The 19,544-nt window shown below is 44.6% G+C and overlaps 1 protein-coding gene across 1 annotated transcript in view; it reads left to right on the top strand.

Moving 5' to 3' along the window:
* The window catches only part of cntn4 (contactin 4), a 182,235-nt gene that overhangs the window by 23,731 nt on the left and 138,960 nt on the right, over window positions 1–19,544 (top strand). The window contains exon 2 of the mRNA XM_018733987.2: window positions 7,857–7,992. Within this exon, the coding sequence (XP_018589503.1) occupies window positions 7,938–7,992 (55 nt within the window). The 5' untranslated portion in view covers window positions 7,857–7,937. The remainder of the gene's footprint in view (window positions 1–7,856; window positions 7,993–19,544) is intronic.

The raw sequence follows: 19,544 nt of genomic DNA, 5'->3' as shown, positions 1-19,544 counted from the left end.
AAAAGATGAGCCGCAGATAAGTAGAACTGCAGGTGCAGCGGAAGGTAATGCTCAGAACACCTGGGCGACACAACTGCATTGATGGAGCGGAAAGGAGTAACTAACGGTACGGGCTGTGGATTCGCGCCTGGCTCCGCATCCGCTCGTGCACACTTTGCTTGTTCTACACGTGTTCCCAGGAAGAAAGCAGCCGGCTGTGTATGTGGGGGCAGCAGGTGGCGTGGCGGTTGGTTAGAGCCGTTGCCTTCCCGACTGATGATCACCGCTGATCACGCCACCGTCACGCCGAGCGTCCACCTCGCTAACGTCCTTGTGGCGTCCATGTCAAACACTATTTGTCTTGCGCTCCTCCTAGCCCCTGGTACCCAGGACCTGTATAATTCATGATGCTTTTTCTACATCATTACTTAAATCTACAGGAAACACCAAAATATGTATTTATTTCACTTGCATCTGCTGTAGACACATACAGATGCTCCTTGAATTATGATGGTTTGACTTCCGATTTTTTCGACTTTACGACGGTGAGCCGGCGATAGACATTCGGAAGAAACCGCACTTCGAACTTTCAATTTAGATTTTTTCCTCCGGGCAAGTGATACGCGGTGCGATACTCTCCCGTGATGCTGGGGAGCGGCAGCGATCCACATCTCCCGGTCTGTCAAGTGGTTGTGTTTTGTGCATCCATAATGTCACAGAAATGCTCATCTGCGTCTCCTGCTACTGGTGGGAAGAAGAAGAGGAGGGCAATTACTCCTTGCAAAACTCAAGATAATTGCCCAGCATGAAGGCGGAAAGCCCGTAATGCCCTTCGCACATATGCTAGGCTATGATGTTCGGTAGGTTACGTGTATTAAATGCATTTTCGACTTACGATGGGTTTCATGGAACGTGACCCCATCGTAAGTCGGGGACCACCTGTATATTTAACTGTTTATCCAATTTCTAAACTTTTGTTTAAATCCTGTAATTTACAGACTGTCTTTATCTGAAATTTTGGTGTGACTCTTGGGTTTTGATACCCAATTTTCGATTTATGGCGCAAAAAAAATCACTATGATGAAATTAATCCTAAGCATGTCCAAAAAAATTGAAAGCCACGTGTTGTGCGCTTGAGGAAAAAGTGGAGTAATGTACTGTAGTGGGTGTGTCTTCATCCAGATCTCTCTGTTGGTGTGTTAGGAATGCGAGAGTGTTGCTGTAAGAGGATGGACATTATGGGAAGTGTTTCAGATTGTCGGCGATATTGGGGGTGTCATTTCATTAAATTATTGTGGAGACAGCAGAGCAATTAGCAGAAAAAGTTCAGCTGGTGGTTTTTCCGGCACGTACGCACATTTTAGCAGCAGCGTGCAGTTTTAGAAAGTGGTGCACAATAAATGCAACGTGCTCAGCGGAGTCCTGCTTGGCTTGTTGCTCATCCTACAGAGAACCGATCAATTTAAAAGAAAAGTGGGAATTGCCTTGAAGCAATAGGTGGGTAAATCAGTTTGATATTGTGCTGAAATCATGAGTTGATAGGTATGAAGGTGCTTCACGCAGTTCTAGTGATATTTGGGAAAATTGATGAGGGGCTTTGCACAGGCAGGGAACGCATCATTATTTCCCCGCATTTAAAATAGTGGGAAATTTTCTTTCTCCGTCCAAAGTTTTGAAATCCGCACTATTTTCAGTAACGGGACGATTTTTTGAGTCTAGTGATGCCTTCTCCTATTTACTTGACACTTTTCTCCAAAGTGACTTAAAAAGTGAAGGCGTTTACAGTTATTTACCCATTTATACAGCTGGGTAAGTACCTTACTCAGCAGTATTACAGCTAGAGGGGGGGCTCAATCTGCAACCTTTGAGTCCACAGGCAGTAGCGTTAACCACTACGGTACAGCTGTCCCTGTGCACCTACCTATCTGTGTACATATAGCACCTCAAAGTCGTTTACACCCGCTGCTAATTGGGGACCGCTCGATAAAAAATGTATTGAGCGATTAGGAGACCAGGGAAGAAGTGGGTCTGAAAATGATGGGTTTGAGACCGTTCTTAAACGTTTAAAGGATTTCAGCAACTCGGAAGCAACTTGTCAATTTCTTGATCAAGGTAATTGCTGTCATTTGAGACAGTCAAAATGCCCCAGTTTTTACAGTAATGTGGGAAATATAAGTGGTTTAGTCTGCAAACTTGCATTGCGTGTTGCCTCGGAGAAAGGTGTCGGATGAATATAAATGATCGCTGTATCATTGATGGGTCTATCTTTCAGAGCAAGGGTACGTAACAGCCCACCACGTATGCGAGTTTTCATTTCGACAAACATTCTTGACGAATCCTTAGGCAATTTTGAAACGCACGGTGTGGCCCATCTTGCAAAAACTGGACGAAAAGAGGAATTTTGTCAAAGGACACGCTACTAATGTTTGAGGCAAATAACCTGGGGGTAGTCTTATTTTTGACATTTACAGTAAAAGGATCATTTCCTTTAAAAGTAAATTCCATGATTAGGGCCGGATACATGGCACCGCACATGTAGGAGTGATGAGTAGCCCTGCTTTAGAGCCCCCCCCCCAGGTATGGACGGTGTAGCCAGGAGAAGTCAGTGCTGTTCAATTGGTCTTTCAGTACCTTTTTTTATAACAATTTTGATTAGTATGCAAATACACTTCACTTCACCATTAGTAGTAATAACTGTAAAGAACTTTTAATGTAGCCAGGGGTTGTTAATCATTATTATTTTTAGCAAAATGTGACATATAAATGGGCATATACCGTACCCTCGATCCAAGTGACTGTCATCATCATTGCGTGAAGTGAATTACACAAGGAGTAACACATGTATACATTACATTTACATTTACATTTATTCATTTAGCAGATGCTTTTCTCCAAAGCGACATACATCTCAGCAAAAATACAATTTGTGCATTATATTAAGAGAAAGAGACATGGCTGCAGACATGTGATTCTTAAGTGAACCTAGTGTGTTACTTTCCACTTTCTGCACCGATGTTCATCGCTTGAGTAGGTGCATAAAACACAGGATAGATGAATCGTGCCAATTTTTTTTTTTTTTTTATAATAACGTACACAAACAAACAATCACATACAATGCCGGAGTAGCAGCTGTATAAAGGCTTATCTGGGGATGATCGTGAAGTTCCGGTGCACGAACATTTACGCCATACGTGAGCTGGAGAGATCTTGGGCGAAGCGAGTCCGGAAAAGGTAAGTTTTCAGACACTTCTTGAATGTAGACGGAGATTCAGCAGTTCTGAGTGAGAGGGGGAGGTCGTTCCACCACAACGGAGCTAGAACCGAGAACCTCCGTACTTCACTTTTCGTGCGCGGGACCTGTATACTGTATATATATGTACATAAAATGTTACAGCAACACTACTGCTGCAATATTTTGTACATTTTTAATGACAAGTTTTACTGTGTGTACACCTCTTAAATATGGTAAATATACAGTACAGATGACTGACACAGTGGATAGTGCTGGTGCTTCGTAGTGAGTTTTGGGCTGTGGGTTCAGATGTGGGTTTGAATCCGGTTCACTCAATCTGGAGTTTGCATGTCCGCCCTGTGTCCGCTTGGGTTGCCTCCAGGCGCTCTGGTTTCCTCCCGCAGTCCAAAGACATGTTTCAGGTGAACCGGTCACTGGAAATTGCCGTTTGTGTGTGGTTACCCTGTGATGGACTGGTGTCCCATCCAAGGTGTACTCTGCCTCACACCCTATACTTTGGACCACTGCAGTCCTGGCTGGACAAGTACTTAGTGATAACGGATGGAAAGATGGATCAAATTTACCTTTACATACATGTATATATTTACATTTACATTTATCCATTTAGCAGATGCTTATCTCCAAAGTGGCGTACATCTCTATACTTATCAGCACTCATTCCTTACACATACTGTATATATTGCCAATAGTAACTGAAAGTTGAGCTGCTATAATTCAGATAAATAAAAAGCAGGAAGAAGTGTTCTGTTTACACTTCAGTTTACATTTTGCAGTGTATTTCAGTAACGGGTGCAAATAATCTGAAGAGCTGAAGAGCTCTAGTCTGTGTGTGTGTGTGTGTGTGAACTCGCAAGCTGACAGTGTTGCCCTTGAGCCAAAAAACAGGGAGAAAAGGAATAAAAAGTTAGTAGATTTGAAAGAGACTATGCCGGCCGCTGCTTTGTTGGCCTACGAGCAGCGCTGTTGTCGGCATTAGTGTACGTCGTCTGCGCCGGGGGCCTAAAAGCATCGCCCGTGGACCCCGCATCTCAACATGCCATTGATTTCTCTCTTTTTTTCATATATTTTCCATGCTCTTCCGTGCTCCTTTCTGTCTCGGGCCCGGAGCTCACAGAGAATTACTGTCCCTGCGACACAAAGGCAGCGTTTCAGCGCTCGGGGGGGGGGGGGGGGTCGGCTGCATGGCCGTCCAGCCACCCCGGAACTTCCGATAGGGACACAGAGGAGGCTCTGTCACCGTTGCATTTCGTAGGAAACACTGCTGTAGCGGCACCGCTCCACAGGGTGCCCACGAAAACACCGCAGGGCTACACTTCTGCACCTCTGAGTACTTATTTACTAATTATTCGCTGTACTCTACTGCTAGGGCTCTTAATGGGTCGCTTACGTTGGCACTGACATTTATTCATTTATCAGACACTTTTCTCGAGAGCGACATACACCTTATAGAAAATACAAAGTGTTCGTTACATTAATAGGAAGAGACACTTAGATGCAGACGTGTAATTCTTAAGTGCAGATAGTTTGTGTCTTTCCACCATATGAACTGACGTTCATCACACGAGTAGCTGCATAAAACCTGATTTGAATAGTGATGATTCATCATCACCGTGTATATAAGGGGGGCACGGTGGTGCAGTGGGTTGGACCGGGTCCTGCTCTCCGGTGGGTCTGGGGTTTGAGTCCCTCTTGGGGTGCCTTGTGTCGGACTGGCATCCTGTCCTGAGTGCGTCCCCTCCCCCTCCAGCCATACGCCCTGCGTTGCCAGATTAGGCTCCGGCTCGCTGGAACGCTCGGTTTCAGTCAATGTGTGTGTATATGAACTCCTTTTCTGTGTGTGTATAGATATATATATATATATATATATATATATACAGTATATAGGACAAGATGTTCTTAAAAATATATGTAATATATAAAAACTTTTCTCTTACATCGAGCTCTGTAAAGTTGATCATGATCAAATTTTCCTCATCATCAGTTTTTCTTCGGCAGAGTCCAGGCCGAGAACTTTTTCCAGGCAAATATTACATCGTATTTATTCTTATGTCTGACACTTCACCAGTGTTACCTACAGCTCTTTATCTATTTATAGGGCAGGGTAATTTTAACTACAATAATTAAGGGCATGTACCTTGCTCAAGGGTACTATAGCGGTGGGTGGGATTCAAACCTGCGACCTTTAGTTCCAAAGGCAGCAGTTCTAACCAGTAAACTTCCAGCTGTCCACATATGAAATTTGACCAGGTTCATTTTGCTTATTTTCCGGCACTCTCTTCCCTGGTAGATACAGTTGACCCTTGAACAACACGAGGGTTCAGGGCGCCGACCCCCCGCGCAGTCGAAAATCCGCACGTAACTTTTGACTCCCCGAAAACTTGCTAAACTTTAACGTCTACTGCTAAATGAATAAATGTAATGTAAATGTAAACGTATATTTTATGGTAGTAAATAATAAAATAGACCAGCATGACAACTTTTTCGATATTTCTAGGCTACGCGATTCATCTGCAAGTTTTTTCAAATTGTCGCACACACACACACACACACTTTCTGAACCGCTTGTCCCATACGGGGTCGCGGGGAACCGGAGCCTAACCCGGCAACTCAGGACGCAAGGCCGGAGGGGGAGGGGACACACCCAGGACAGGACGCCGGTCTGTTGCAAGGCACCCCAAGCAGGACTCGAACCCCAGACCCACCGGAGAGCAGGAGCCGGTCCAACCCACTGCGCCCCCCTCCCAAGTTGTTGCAAATCTCAAAAAAATTTTCCACTGTATTTATTGAAAAAAATCCGCGTATAAGTGGACTTGCGCAATTCAAACCCGTGTTGTTCAAGGATCAGTTGTATATTTTTATACATATCTCATATAAAGAGAATATTAAGTTTATAGACAAGCCAGAGTTTACTTGTTCAAGGACTTTCAAAGCCCGCCAGATGTTTGGTTAATTTTTGCACATGAGCACGCTGGTGCAGTAGGCCAGACAGAGGACTACAGGTAAACGTCTGAAAAGGCCAGAAGGTGGCGTGGTAGTTCGAGTTACCGCTTTGGACTCGAAGGACGTATGTTTAAATCCCATCTCCTGCTACTCTACGCTTGATAAAGGTTCTTACCCTGAATTGATACAGTAAACATTACACTGCTACAGGTAAATCACTGTCAGTAGCATAACAATGTAAAGTTGCTTTGGAGAAAAGTGACAGAGAGATTTATAAATACAAATGCAAAGTAATAAATGACCTGAGCACCACGTATTGTAGCATTTAAGGATATGGACTTGTAACCAGAAGGCTGATGGTATATATCTCACCCCCTGCTGTTGCTGTAGTACCCTTTATCAAGGTACTACAAAAATCCCATGCTGTATAATAATGAAACACTGTGCATTACTTTGGATGGAAACAGCTAAATAACTAATTATGGATAATAATAATAATGTCACACGGAACCAAGGACGTGGGAATGGCTGGACCCAAGTGCAGGATTATTTCTCAGGTACCGAGGGATCGGGTGAGTTCTCGTTGTCGGGGACGGGCAAAGAGTTGGTCGATCGGCGGTCAGAGTGGGAGTTAAGATACGTGGACGTAGTCGGGAGGTGAGGCGAATGGTCAGAAGCCGGAGAACGAAGAACGGGGACTGGGAACGAAGGAGATTGGGACATGAGCGCTAAGGAGGACGGTTGTCTCATTGAGATTCCGCGAGTGTGAAGGAGCTGAGGAGGGTCTTTTAAAGCCGAGTGTTCTAATTGTCATCCGGCGCTTGATCGTTTTCAGGTACTGTTGATTGCAGTGCGGGCGTGGATGTGACAAATAACAATAACAATAATAATAATAATAATAATAATACTAATAAGAAAGGTAGAAGAATTGTGGTCACAGTTGCTGAATATGCAGTTCAAGGGTTTAGGTTTGAATCCCACCTCCTGCTCTGCTTCCATGGATTTAGGTAGTTACCCTGAATTGATGAAGCAGATATTACGCCTGTGGAATAAATGAGTAAATCAGTGCAAGTAACTTTGGAGAAAAGTGTCAGCTAAATTAGTAAAATATCCTTCACATTTTCAAGCATTCATACAGCAAGGTGACGTGTTGAAAAAAACAGTGAAGGTGCCTCCTGACTCCCCAGGCGGTGACATTCTGATTACAAGCGCGTGTCTTTAACCGCTGTGGTGTCTGGTGCCCCATGTGAGAGTGTTATCGATATTATTGCAGGTAGGTCTGGACGGGCAACTTTTAGAAATCGATGAACAGTTTAATGAAAATAATCAGCGTATTAATCATAAACACGACACCTTCTGGAAAGAAAAAATTCCGAAGACCCCGTGTTTAACCGGTTGTGTCTTAATGGACACACATGAGTGACGATTTCAGTTTACCTGTGTTCTGCTCCTTTATAAGTGCATACCATTTAAATGTAAAAAAAAAAACATATTTGATGACATTTAGGTGGCTAATTTTACATTTAATAACGCTGACATTTTGTGTAATGCTGTATCATTATTTTGGCGCATTGTTGCCAAAGGCTTATAACATTTACACTGACTTTGCAAGACGGAGCTTTAACCACGGTCCCTAGAAACATCTGTTGAACGTGTTTTCCCTTCCCTCTCCTCCTGCACTCAGAGCGGAGACCCGAGGAGGAACGAAGAGGATCCCGTAGCTTCGCGATTGGATGTGAGCCTATTTTGACCCCAGACACCGAAGATGATGTTGCTATGGAAACTGCTGGTGCTGCCGTCATTCGTGGGGTGCCTCGCAGGTAAAGAGTGTTATTTCGAACTTGCGATGCGCGCATGCCACCACTTCCTCGGACAAGTTCGCACGCTTATTCTCGTGTATTTAGGGCAGGTTCCCATCGCGAAACGTAGCCGAGAATGCGAATAATTCAGACGGCCGAACGAAGGCAAACATTAATCATTTTTTTCATTAAGATACAAATAGCCAGATTGTTCTTTAATACTGAAGGCACTTTAAAAATGAATAATTGCGCCTGAGTGATTGCACTCCGAAAAGGTTGTCTTCAGTTAATCATTTCGAATATAAATGGAGAGATTGAGTTGGGAGATATACGGCGCGGCGGACGAAAGTATTAAATTTAATCCATTGATTGTGAAAGCGTGCGAGATTTGATCGAGAAAGTGTGGGGAATGGAAATAACCTTGATTGTGGGACAGATAGGTGGGGCGGCGCGCGTGCGGCCCGTGCGCGTGGCGGTTGCGGAGGGGCCGCGCCGCGCGGGGCCAGACGCGCGTGAACTCTAATGATCCCGTCAAGGCGAAACAAAGATCTATAGTCGGCTATAATAATCCAATCAAGTGCAGAAACACTCTCTAACTGATCCTGTTACAATGCGTGTTTGCTGCGTCTAGTCCGATATTTAGGCTGCGCTCTATGGTCGCTGTAAATTCACATGTCCTGCGGTGGAATCAGTGCTCGGCCTCCCATTAGCGTTCCCACTTGACCAGTGAATCGAAGAGGACGCCCCGTGTCCGGTCCTTCGAACCGGGGCCGTCCAGCCTTTCTTGGCCGAGGGGCCACAGCGTTCGCTGTGAATGGGTTTGACGGCCACTCGCTGTAAAATCATAGTGTGTCGCATACTGAATCTTAAATGTCTGAACTGAAGAGCGGTTATTTTATTGGGCTTTAATTACATTATTATGCATTTTATTATGCAGGAGACAAGAGGTGCAGTTGCCTCTTGATGAAGGCTTTTCTTTGCCCTTAGAGTGGGGAGAAGGAAGGGGATGGAAAAGGGGGACCGGGGAACAGGCGGGATGAGGTTTCGTGCGGGTCAGGGGGGCTGGGAGAGTCGGGTCGGTCGGGACAGTCGTGTCTGGGATCGGGTTCGAGCTCGGGTTCGGCTCTGTCTCGTTCTCCTCCTCGATCTCTTCTCTCTACTGCTGGGCACCGGGGAGGAAATACGGAGTGTAATCAGTCCCAGCTGTGGCTGCTTTGCCCCCGTCTCCACCCCCTCCTCAGGCTGTCTCGGCATGTTACACCAGTATTGAGAGCAAGTGCCCTGGGTGGCATGGTGGCACGGCAAGTAGCGCTGCTGTCTCACAGTGCCTGGATGGTGCGAGAGGAGGTGGGTTTGATCCGTGCTCAGTCTGTGCGGTGTTTGCATTTTCTCCTGGTACCTGTGTGGGTTTTCTCTGGGTACTCTGGTTTCCTCCCACAGTCCAAAGATATGCTGTTGAGGTTCACTGAGAGTGTGTGTGTGTGTGTTCCACTGATGTATAGATGAGTGATCCAGTGTAAGTAGTTTATGTAACAGTGTAAGTCACCACGGTGAATAAGGTGTGTGGGCTGATAACACTACGTAGAGTTCATTGGAAGTTGCTGTGATGAAAAGTGTCTGCTAGATAAATAAATGTAAGTAGAGTACATATTAATAATTTTATGAACATTATTGCGGGCCAATGGGGGTGCGGTGGTGCAGTGGGTTGGACCGCAGTCCTGCTCTCCGGTGGGTCTGGGGTTTGAGTCCCGCTTGGGGTGCCTTGCGACAGACTGGCGTCCCGTCCTGGGTGTGTCCCCTCCCCCTCCGGCCTTACGTCCTGAGTTGCCAGGTTAGGCTCCAGTTCCCCGCAACCCTGTATGGGACAAGCGGTTCTGAAAATGTGTGTGTGTGTGTGTGTGTGTGTGTGTGTGTGTATTGTGGGCCACACATTGGACAGCCCAATTTAAAGGGAATTACCTACCTGGTACAGCCATGTCATTTCAGTACTTCTCTATCCCACAGTTTAATGCACAGGTTCAAAGACATCATTCTGAAACAATATTTTTGCGCCTTAAAGTTTGAACAAAATTAATTCGCTTGGCCAGGCTTTGTAGTGGTGTCCCATCTAGGGTGTTTCCTGCCTCACACCCTGTGTCTCCAGGATAGACTCTGGGCCACCAGATACAAGTAAAAGCTCATGTTGGTGCGGTAGTTAGACCTGCTACCTTTACGCACAGAACTGGTAGAGTAGAGTAAAAATTACCCTTGTGAATAAATGGGTGAAATAAGCTTATGGGTTAAGTAGCTTAAAACTGTAAGTGACTTTAGAAGAAAAAAACGACAGCTAAAGATGCTGCGCTGCTGGTAGTGCAGTGGTTAGAGCTGCTGGTTTGGATCTTATGCATTGCTGTAGTACCCTTGAGCAAGGTACTTACCCTGAATAGCAAGAGTAAAAAAAAATCCATCTTTATAAATGGGTGAACAATTAATATTTTAAGTTTTAGGATGCAGCTGGTAGCGTAGGGGCTAGAGCTGCTGCCTTAGGAGGTTCGATCCCCACCTCCGGCTGTAGTACCCTTGAGCAAGGTACTTACCCTGTCAAATTACCCAGCTGTATAAATGGATAAATAACTGTAAGCTTGTAATAATTGTAACCTTAACATTGTAAGTTGCTTTGGAGAGAAGCATCAGTTACATGTAAGTTGTTTTATAGAAAAGCTAAATGAATTAGGGTATATAAATCAAGGAATAATATTCGCGTAAAGCAAATTTCTCAAAGTGCGTGTTGGGAATACTGCAGTCGCCATCTGAAAAATGATACTTGCGCTGTCCATTTCTTCAGCATTTTCTGTGTAATTCCGGTTACTACGTTACAACTGAACATGGTTGGCCGGAGCGATAAGAAGAAGTGGTCTGGTGTCCGAGCGGAGATCGTAAAGAAAAGACCAGTGTGCTGGAACGAAGTTGGAGGTTATATGGTGCATGTTCTTCATTTTCATGAGCTTTATCATTTAGTGTTTCGGCAGTTGATTATGTTTTCGGTAGGTTTTGAACTGTTTTCTAATTTAATTTTGGGCGTGCTATGAGTTGTCAATATGTGATGATTGCTGTATTTAATGTTATTGATGTCCTCACCCCATTTTTCGCACCGAAACACACTTTTATTCTGCAAACTGGCATAATGCAGTGTTTAATCAGAACATAGCTGTCGTGTTACAGCAGGACAGAATGTACTCCGTTTGGTGTGGAAGGTGAGGAGTCTGAGTCAAGTTAAGCACCTGTTCTGTCGGGGTCATGGTGGTTGGGAGCCTATCCCAGAATCACTGGGTGCAAGGCTCGGCAGGGGGTGGGGGGGGGATCCTAAATGGGTATACCACACACACACACACACACACACACACACACACACACGCATTGCTGGCAATTTACAGTCACAAGTTAAAATGAAACAGATGTCTTTTGATTGTGGGAGGAAACCAGAGCACTTGGAGAAAACCTACACAGACACTTGGAGAATATGCAACTTCAACCATACTGGATTAAAATCCACACCTGAACAACCGAGGTGTTGTGAAGCTACACCCACCTGCTGCACCAACGTGTTACCAGTTTTTACTCACTATACAACAAATAATAACATGAGGGTGTATAAAAGCTAAGTAGAATCCCAGCATTTTTGAGCATTAAAAGTAAGTCCGAGTACATATTGTAGCTGAATGCTTTTCGCACTGTAACGCCTTTTATACTCACTTTCGTTTCATGCTTTTCTGTAAAGCATCTGACAACATTAAGTCACTTACACTGATTTACCCATTTATACAGCAGGCTGATTTTTACCGTATCAATTCGGGTCAAGTACCAGATTCAAGGGTACTGTAGCAGGAGGTGGGATTTGAACTCAGTTCCTACAAATTTAAGCTTTCAGCTGTAGCCACTACACCACCTGCTGCCCCAAAGCACTTCATGACATCGATCTTCTGTTTGGGGAAACGGCTTAATTTTTCTTAGCGGTGATGCAGTGGGTCGACCTTTAACAGCCGTCAGACCCCAGCCAAGATGGAGCAGCAGTTGGTGGAGCGCAATTTCCTTACTCACAGAACTGAGCGTTTTGGGTTCTGGTCTTGGAGACAGGATGTTCTGTGCCCTTCATGTTCCATTTGTTTTGTCTTTGATGTTCACTGCTGAGTTATGTCTTTTTAATTAATTTTCTGTAGCACTGCATTAATGGATCTGTAGTGGAATATTGAGCAGTTTTTTCAGCAGCAGTTACGGACACACCCTTGTGACCTGGATGTTGGCAGGGTCATTTTTACTGTATCAATTCAGCATAAGCGATAAACGTACTATAGCAGGAGGTGGGATTCACCTCGACCGTCAGATCCTGAAGAACCTGCGACCTTCAGATCCAAGAGCAGCCCACCTGGTGCCCAAATAAAAATCCTAAAAGGAAGAAACTGTATGATGACAAGCAGACTATAAATAAGCATATTGCAGATACACTGAATGATAGAGGGGTGTGGTGGTTAGAGGTTAGTGCTGCCTTGCACTCACAGGGGACAGGTTCAAATCTCTGAAGTGCACTAGATCAAGGTAGTAACCCTGAATAGAAACAGTAAAAATTACTCTGCTGTGCAAAGGGGTAAATCACTGTAAGTTGCTTTGCAAAGCTGTCAGCAAATAAATCATAGTAAGAGCAACAGTATATGTATGAATTATTACTTCCGAACTGCACTTTTATTCCATAATGTGGTACGAGAGAACGGTCGCAGAGGCTCCCCAACACAGGTACCGTATTCAGCGGGACCTTTGAGGACCTGCGGAAGGTGGCGCCGGGGAGAATAAGGTCGGGTGTCCGATGACTGCGAGGCGGTGAGCGGGTTGGCCGCAGCGGCGGGACTCGCGGGGGGAACTCGCTTGACGTCTAGGGGAGATTTTGGCGATCTCGGTCCCTCCTGCCAGGTGCCCGCCTTTGTTCTCCCGCGAGCCGTGACGGGCCGTCCTCCTGTTCATCTCGCGCGTCTCTTTCTCCGTCCGCACCGCCATGGCATCTGATTACCACCGTTCCCTGGGATTGCGCTCAGAATCCTAATTTCCCCCTCGACACTCCTGGTCGCGCTGCCACCGTGCCAGGTGTGCGCGCTTTGTTTATCTTCTGCCTTCCCCAGAGCCTGGAGCCGCCCGAGAGTCCCACGTGCGACATTTGTGTCGGGTGTTGGCGTCGATGGGCAAATCCCTCCCGAATGTTTTCCATCTTGGCGTCTCTAACACCTTGGCTGTAAAAGGAGACAAATGGGAGGGGAAAATTGTCAACGCGTGTGGACGTGCCCATAGAAACAGCTCAGCGGCGAAGGTGGGGGCCATGGCCGGGTCCAGAGGTTGAGCGCAACAAGCGACGGACGCGAAATGACAGGTTACGCATGCGTTTCTGTGCTTTAAGATGAAGGAGGGACGTCACCGAGGTCAAAGCGGCCGAATAATTCCGCGTTTCGTCCCGTGAAGTCTCGGTGACCTAACAGTGATGACGGTAGGACGTGCCGCTGCGGTTTCCGGAATCTCCAGCGGATCATTTTAAGGTCAAAATGTTCGCCAAGTGGCCATTTGGAACATGTGCCTTAATGGACACTTGAGTCTGTGAGTTTCTTCCAAGAAATAAAGCCACTCGAACATCACACACTCTTAAGTTATTCACGCCAATATTACGTGCAGTTCATTGAATGAAAGAAATGAGCTACACGGTGACCGTTAGTTTCAGATTCAGGTTAAATCCGGTGATCACTGCACAGTTTCACGAAGAAAGGCATTTTTCTCTTTTTAAATCAAAGGAATATTACGAAAAAAGATGACGAGATGTTGCTGATCATTAGCTATGACTGACACTTGAACGTATAGTGAGATATTCTTTATTTATAGGTGCCCTAGTTATTGCGAGATGTGCCGTGTCGCACGCAGACTTATGGGTAATGCATTTCAGCACGCCCGCTTGACATGCAGACTCGTGGTGAGGAGGTTCTAGGGTGCTGCCCTCGCTTGCTTGATAAGAATCGAGATGGACTTGGCATTGAATTTTCGGTGGAGGGAAGGCACGGAACGTGCACTCGAGCGTCCATTCGGCCCACTGGCGATTCCGCCGTCATTTTCACCGCATTTGTGCTGAGATTTTTTTCTATGGAAGGAGGGGACGAAGCCCACGGACGACACCGAAGAACTGAAACTCAGGGTGGAATGTCTCATCGCATTTTTAAAAAAAAGCTGCCAGAAGTGGTCCTTTCTACTGTACCGTTTGCACATAAAAAAAATAGGTCATTAAAATAAGAAAATTATGCAGTAAAAATAAGAACATTAAAGAGTGTGTATATGGGTCACGTCTAGGTAATGTTCATCACAAACAGATGAGAAACAATGAAAATGAGTTCAACCCACTATTTTTATTTATTCGAAGTATTTTTTTTTTAGTCTAGCTTCTCTGTTCCGTAGAAAATTTATTCTTAAGACCTGTAGTGGTCTCCAAGTATGACGGCTGAAATATTTCTGAAATATTCTTCTGCGGGCTTAATAATGTCTTACATGCACGGTTGCTAAATTTCAAAAGCAAGTGAATATTCTCTTTTGCTTTCATTTAACATTGATAAGTTTGGGATTTGAATAGATGAAAGGCATGAGCAGGAAGAGGAGTGTGTTCAGAAGTACTGCCGCATGCTCGTTTCGTATGAAAGGCTTAGAAGCTCATCTCTAAAAGATTTATTGCGGGCATCGTCTTTTCTGAGGCTAGTTTATGTATAGAGACAGAGGCTCGGTGGGTAGTGCTGGTGCCTTGCAGGTCTTGGGCTGAGGGTTCCAAGATGGGTCGGAATCGGGCTCAGCCTGTACACTGTTTGCACGTTCTTCTCATATTGTGTTGGTTTCCTCACACGCTCCAAAGATGTGTCAAAGAAGGCGTCGACGCTTTACTGCGAAAACCATGTAAGCAGTTACCATGACTTGACTGTGCTATGACAGCACTTACTCTAACTTTACCCATACGTGGGAAGTTAGGCACATCGTCAGAAGCTCTTATTGGTCTGTTTTGCTCACACCTGAGGGCAGATGCTGAGTAGCTGACCGAAAAACAGGGAAAAGAAAAGGAGTAAACATTTATTCATTTAGCTGACATTTTTCTCCAAAACAACTTAAAATGTTCATGTTATTACAAGCTTACAATTCTTTACCCATTTATAGAGCTGGGATTTTTTCCTTTTTTTTTTTACTGAAGCAATTTAAGGTAAGTACCTTGCTCAGAGTTGCTACAGCCAGAGCTGGAGATCAACCTGCGACCTTTGCATCCAGATGCAGTCGCTCTAACCTCTACGCTACCAGCTGTCCCCAACATATCATTTTAAACGAAACAGTATCAATAATAAACATGTACTAAGCAAAAGGTTGATATTGTTAGCATTAGGAAACTAATAAACTTAGAAGATCTGTCTTCTGTTGGTCCCTGGCAGCACCAGTGTTGGTTCCACGGGACACAGCTGGATCTCTGCTGGAGGAAGGCGAAGGAGATGACCCTTGGATGTGGGAGAGTTTTGAACCCATCTAAAATCTGTCCATCCCGATCATGAGCCGTCTTAGTTTCCCTCTGACGGGTGGCTCGGGAACAAGGTTGATCAGTCATTATCGGCACGTCTCCTACAGAAATCTCAAGAACGAGACGAGTTGAGTGGGTCAAGGGTTGTCAACAAACATGGGGTGTGAACTGTCACAGCGTGAACATTCTGGATGCCCTTAACTAAGGTTCGCCTACCGCTTTTAAGGTCAGAGTATCACGAGTTAAAGAAGGATGCTGTGAATATGAACTGCGTCACTTAGTCAGAAATGTCTGCCCTGGACTTGCTGCTTATGATATTTTGGCAAAGCTGTCAAAAATAACCTGCAAAGATGAACCACACTCTTCCAAGAAATTTCTTCCAGGTTGTTGAGGGTTTCTTGTCTCAGATCTCATTATCTGTTCTTCTTACAAAAATTGCTCTGTGTGTTTGAAAAGTGACCTTTCGAACCTGGGAACCTTCTGGCTTAAGAAGTCACTCACCGTTCACAATTCCGCAACTTTTTTTTTTCATTGTCAAACTACAACTTACTCTTTTCCTGTACAGCCAGAAATCCCAAGTATGTCTTTCTTCAAATGAGAAGAATAAGCAGTATTATTCAAAGTACAGCTGCATTCCTTGTCTTTCATTGGTCAGTTTTATCTCAGCTGAAATATCTCTGAGCTTCCCAGTCTGTGCTGCATTAACGATAATTAAAAATGAAACTCAATTAAGTGATAACTAATAAATGAGCTGTCATATACACTGTGCAGTCAAGGTGTTGATATTACTATGCACAGCTCCTAGTAATCATGCTCAAGAAAATGAGTATTCCAGTGTTACAGAGGGCTTGACATTTCTGGAAAATATTAATATTTGAGGTTTGTGGTGTCAGACAGAAAATGCAGTACCAGCGTGAAGTCTGAGTACGCTTGCTGAATGCTGTTTTGTTTTTATAATTTACTGCTTTTTACATCCAGGTCATCGTTTTGGATTGTCCTTTTGCTTTCCATCTTTGCCAGTTTTTACACAACTTTGAGGTGTATGTTGGGTCTTTGTATGCCTGAAGAATGAAGGTGTGCCCAATTACCTGTCATCTTGATGGATTAGCATGCCTCTGAATTGTGCAGATTAAATTTCAGATTTTTAGTAGATTTTAAAAAATTGATATCTAAATTGTGTGAGGGCGTGTAGGGGGGGTGTGGTGGCGCAGCGGGTCGCCCGCTGTGAGGCGGGTCTAGGGTTAGAGTCCTGCTTGGTGTGCCTTGCGATAGACTGGTGACCTGTCCAAGGTGTATCCCTCTGCCTCCAGGATAAGCTCCGGCTCACCATAACCTCACTCAGGACAAGCGGTTGTTGACATTGGTTGGGGTTGGTTGGTGATGGCATGCAGTATGGAACTAACAATAATGTTATTAGGCTAAAACAGTGCTAGCCATGAGGGCTGGAATTGCCACGGACTTGGTAAAGATCAACACTCTGTTACCAGCAAAGCATCCCCACAGCATGACGCTGTCACCACCATGCTGGATAGTTGCGTCCACTGAGGTATGACGCCTGTGTTGACCCTCATTGCCTGTTATGAAAACTTACCACTTGGAATCAAATATACGAAATGTTGACTCATCAGCTAGATCATGTTCCACTCCTTAAATGTCCAGTTTCTGTTTTTTGCTCAGGAAAGTGGGCCTTCAAACAGATGTATTCAGTTTTGTTCACTGATACTGTATTAATTAATTTTATTTCAGCTGGAAATGTTTTGAGAATGAAGGAAATAATATTTGCCTAGTCAGGTAACTCTGGAAGTTGAGAGAAATGGTACCATTTCTCCAGCAAACGGATGGTTAAGTTACTAATGTGACGGCGCTAAAGACTCTGCTGTGGGGAACCCTGCCAGGGTTTAGGAATATGGATTCAGTCTGCCAGAGATACAACAGAAGTCATACCAGGTTGGGGATTTAAATGGAAAAAAAAAGGAATAAAAAACAGGGCACAGAATGAAGAGGCCCATTCTACATCATGTTATCAGTTGTTAACAGATACTCAGTTTTGATTCATGGTAAAATGGTCACTAGCATTGCCAGTCCCACGCTTCAGTGGTTTTGGGGCCCGGTATCAAAACGCCACTGTGCTGCTTAATAATCGGTGCTGCTGCAGCTTGTGAAGGAGGATATCAGCTCTGGATAACTCTGGCGCTGTTTTGTCTTTTCTTGGGTGATTTTTCTTCTTCCAGCGCGGCTGGTGTATTGAGGTTCCATTGTTGTGTATCTATTCATCACAGTCTCATTATCTCGCTGGCAAATGTGGGGGGGAAAAATTGACCCATCGTTGATCGGTGTGTATACGCACATCTTTTAAAGCTGCCGTTGCAACTTTTTCCACATCGTGAAAGATACTGAGGGCTTGATATAGAAAGGGTTAAGATTTCATTTACGACTCGGTACGCTGACGTATCGAATGCTCGACTCAACGCAGCCCCCGTTCCCCAGCTCGCTGTTTCCCGATGCGGGACCGCCCTTGAACTCAGATTTATTTCCTTCCCCAGAAATACATTCAATAGAATTGAAGCATCCATCTGTTGAGGGACCCGATTCAGTAGAAATGGGTGAAACACGGTTGAGACCACCTCTAAGCATTGTATTTTGTCTGGGGAACTACTGTTCTTTCCATCCTGAAGGTCGATATGCGCTAGTTTCAAATAATGCAGGATATGCGCTTTAAACACTTTGGAAGAATGTTCCTATTCCGCCTCTTTGAGTCATAGAGGAACTTGTGTCTTCAGTTGATGTACCTGCCTTCGCTCGGGTTTCTTTGGCAGAAAGACACACCATTTCAAACTCTTTTACTGTTTCGTCAACTTAGCGCGCAGGTCGGAAGACTAGCTGCTTTGTTGTTGAAAACTTTCTTCGCTTTTCACGACGACTTCTGTTTTCGTCATCCTGTGCCAGAATCTCTTGTCCGTAAAGACCCACCGCCTTGAGGGAAGTCCACATCGGTCGTCGTGTTCCTTCGATTTACCTACCTGTCGCCGTGCCACTTCTACGCCAGGCAGAATTACCCCAGTTGGCTTTACCTCTAGGGGCTGATCAGTGGAAATCAACGAACGGTACAACATCCATTAATGCCATTATAGCTGCTTCCGTAGCTGTTGGCTTCTGTCAGTTTCCCAGTTTTTTTTATGTTTGGCACAGAATCACTGTGATATTACTTGATCGTACAACTTTCTCAGTAGCCGACTATTATATGGTTAAATTGTAAAGTTCTGAAGGGCACATCACAGTAAAAACCCTTTTAAATAAATTCCTCTTAGCGATATGTTGTAAAATTTTTGTGTGCACCCTTGGATTTAGTAACAAAAACATGGGAAAGGTGAGCTGAAGTTTTCCAATAAAACACGAAGGTTCTCCGTTCCCACTCCGTTGGGGGAGAACGACCTCCCCCTCTCACTCAGAACTGCTGAATCTCTGTCCACGTTTAAAAGGGCCTGAAAACTCACCTCTTCCAGACTCACTTTGCCCATCATCTCTTAAGTTCACGTAAGGAATAAATGTTACTGCACTATAACTTTAAGATGATCCCGGATAAACCTTTACACAGCTACTGCAGTAAGGTAACGTAAGTGTTTATATGTATCTCAAAAAAAAAAAAAAATTATTGATATGAACCAATTAAAAAAATCGTGTGATGAAAATTGGTTCATATGGTGGAAAGAAACAAAATAACTCCACTTAAGAATCACACGTCTGCATCGATGTCTCTCTTTCTGCTAATGTAATGAACACATTGTATTTTCCGTGAGATGTACGTCACTTTGGAGAAAAGCGTCGGCTAAATGAATAAATGCAAACGAATAAATGTGAACGTGAATGTAAAACTTGCACATCCGAAGCACCGCAGTTTATTACGGAACGAAGTTTATTACCGAACAGTAGGCAGTGGTATGAGACAGCGCAGCAGTTTTACTTTGTTTCCACAAAACAAGTCCATGATTTAGCCTTGTGCACATATTTTGCCCTTACGCGTATTATA

This window comes from Scleropages formosus, chromosome 22, assembly GCF_900964775.1.
Source record: "Scleropages formosus chromosome 22, fSclFor1.1, whole genome shotgun sequence".
NCBI lineage: Eukaryota > Metazoa > Chordata > Actinopteri > Osteoglossiformes > Osteoglossidae > Scleropages > Scleropages formosus.
Note: the sequence above shows the minus strand (reverse complement) of the source record. Positions and strands in the feature narration are given on the sequence as shown.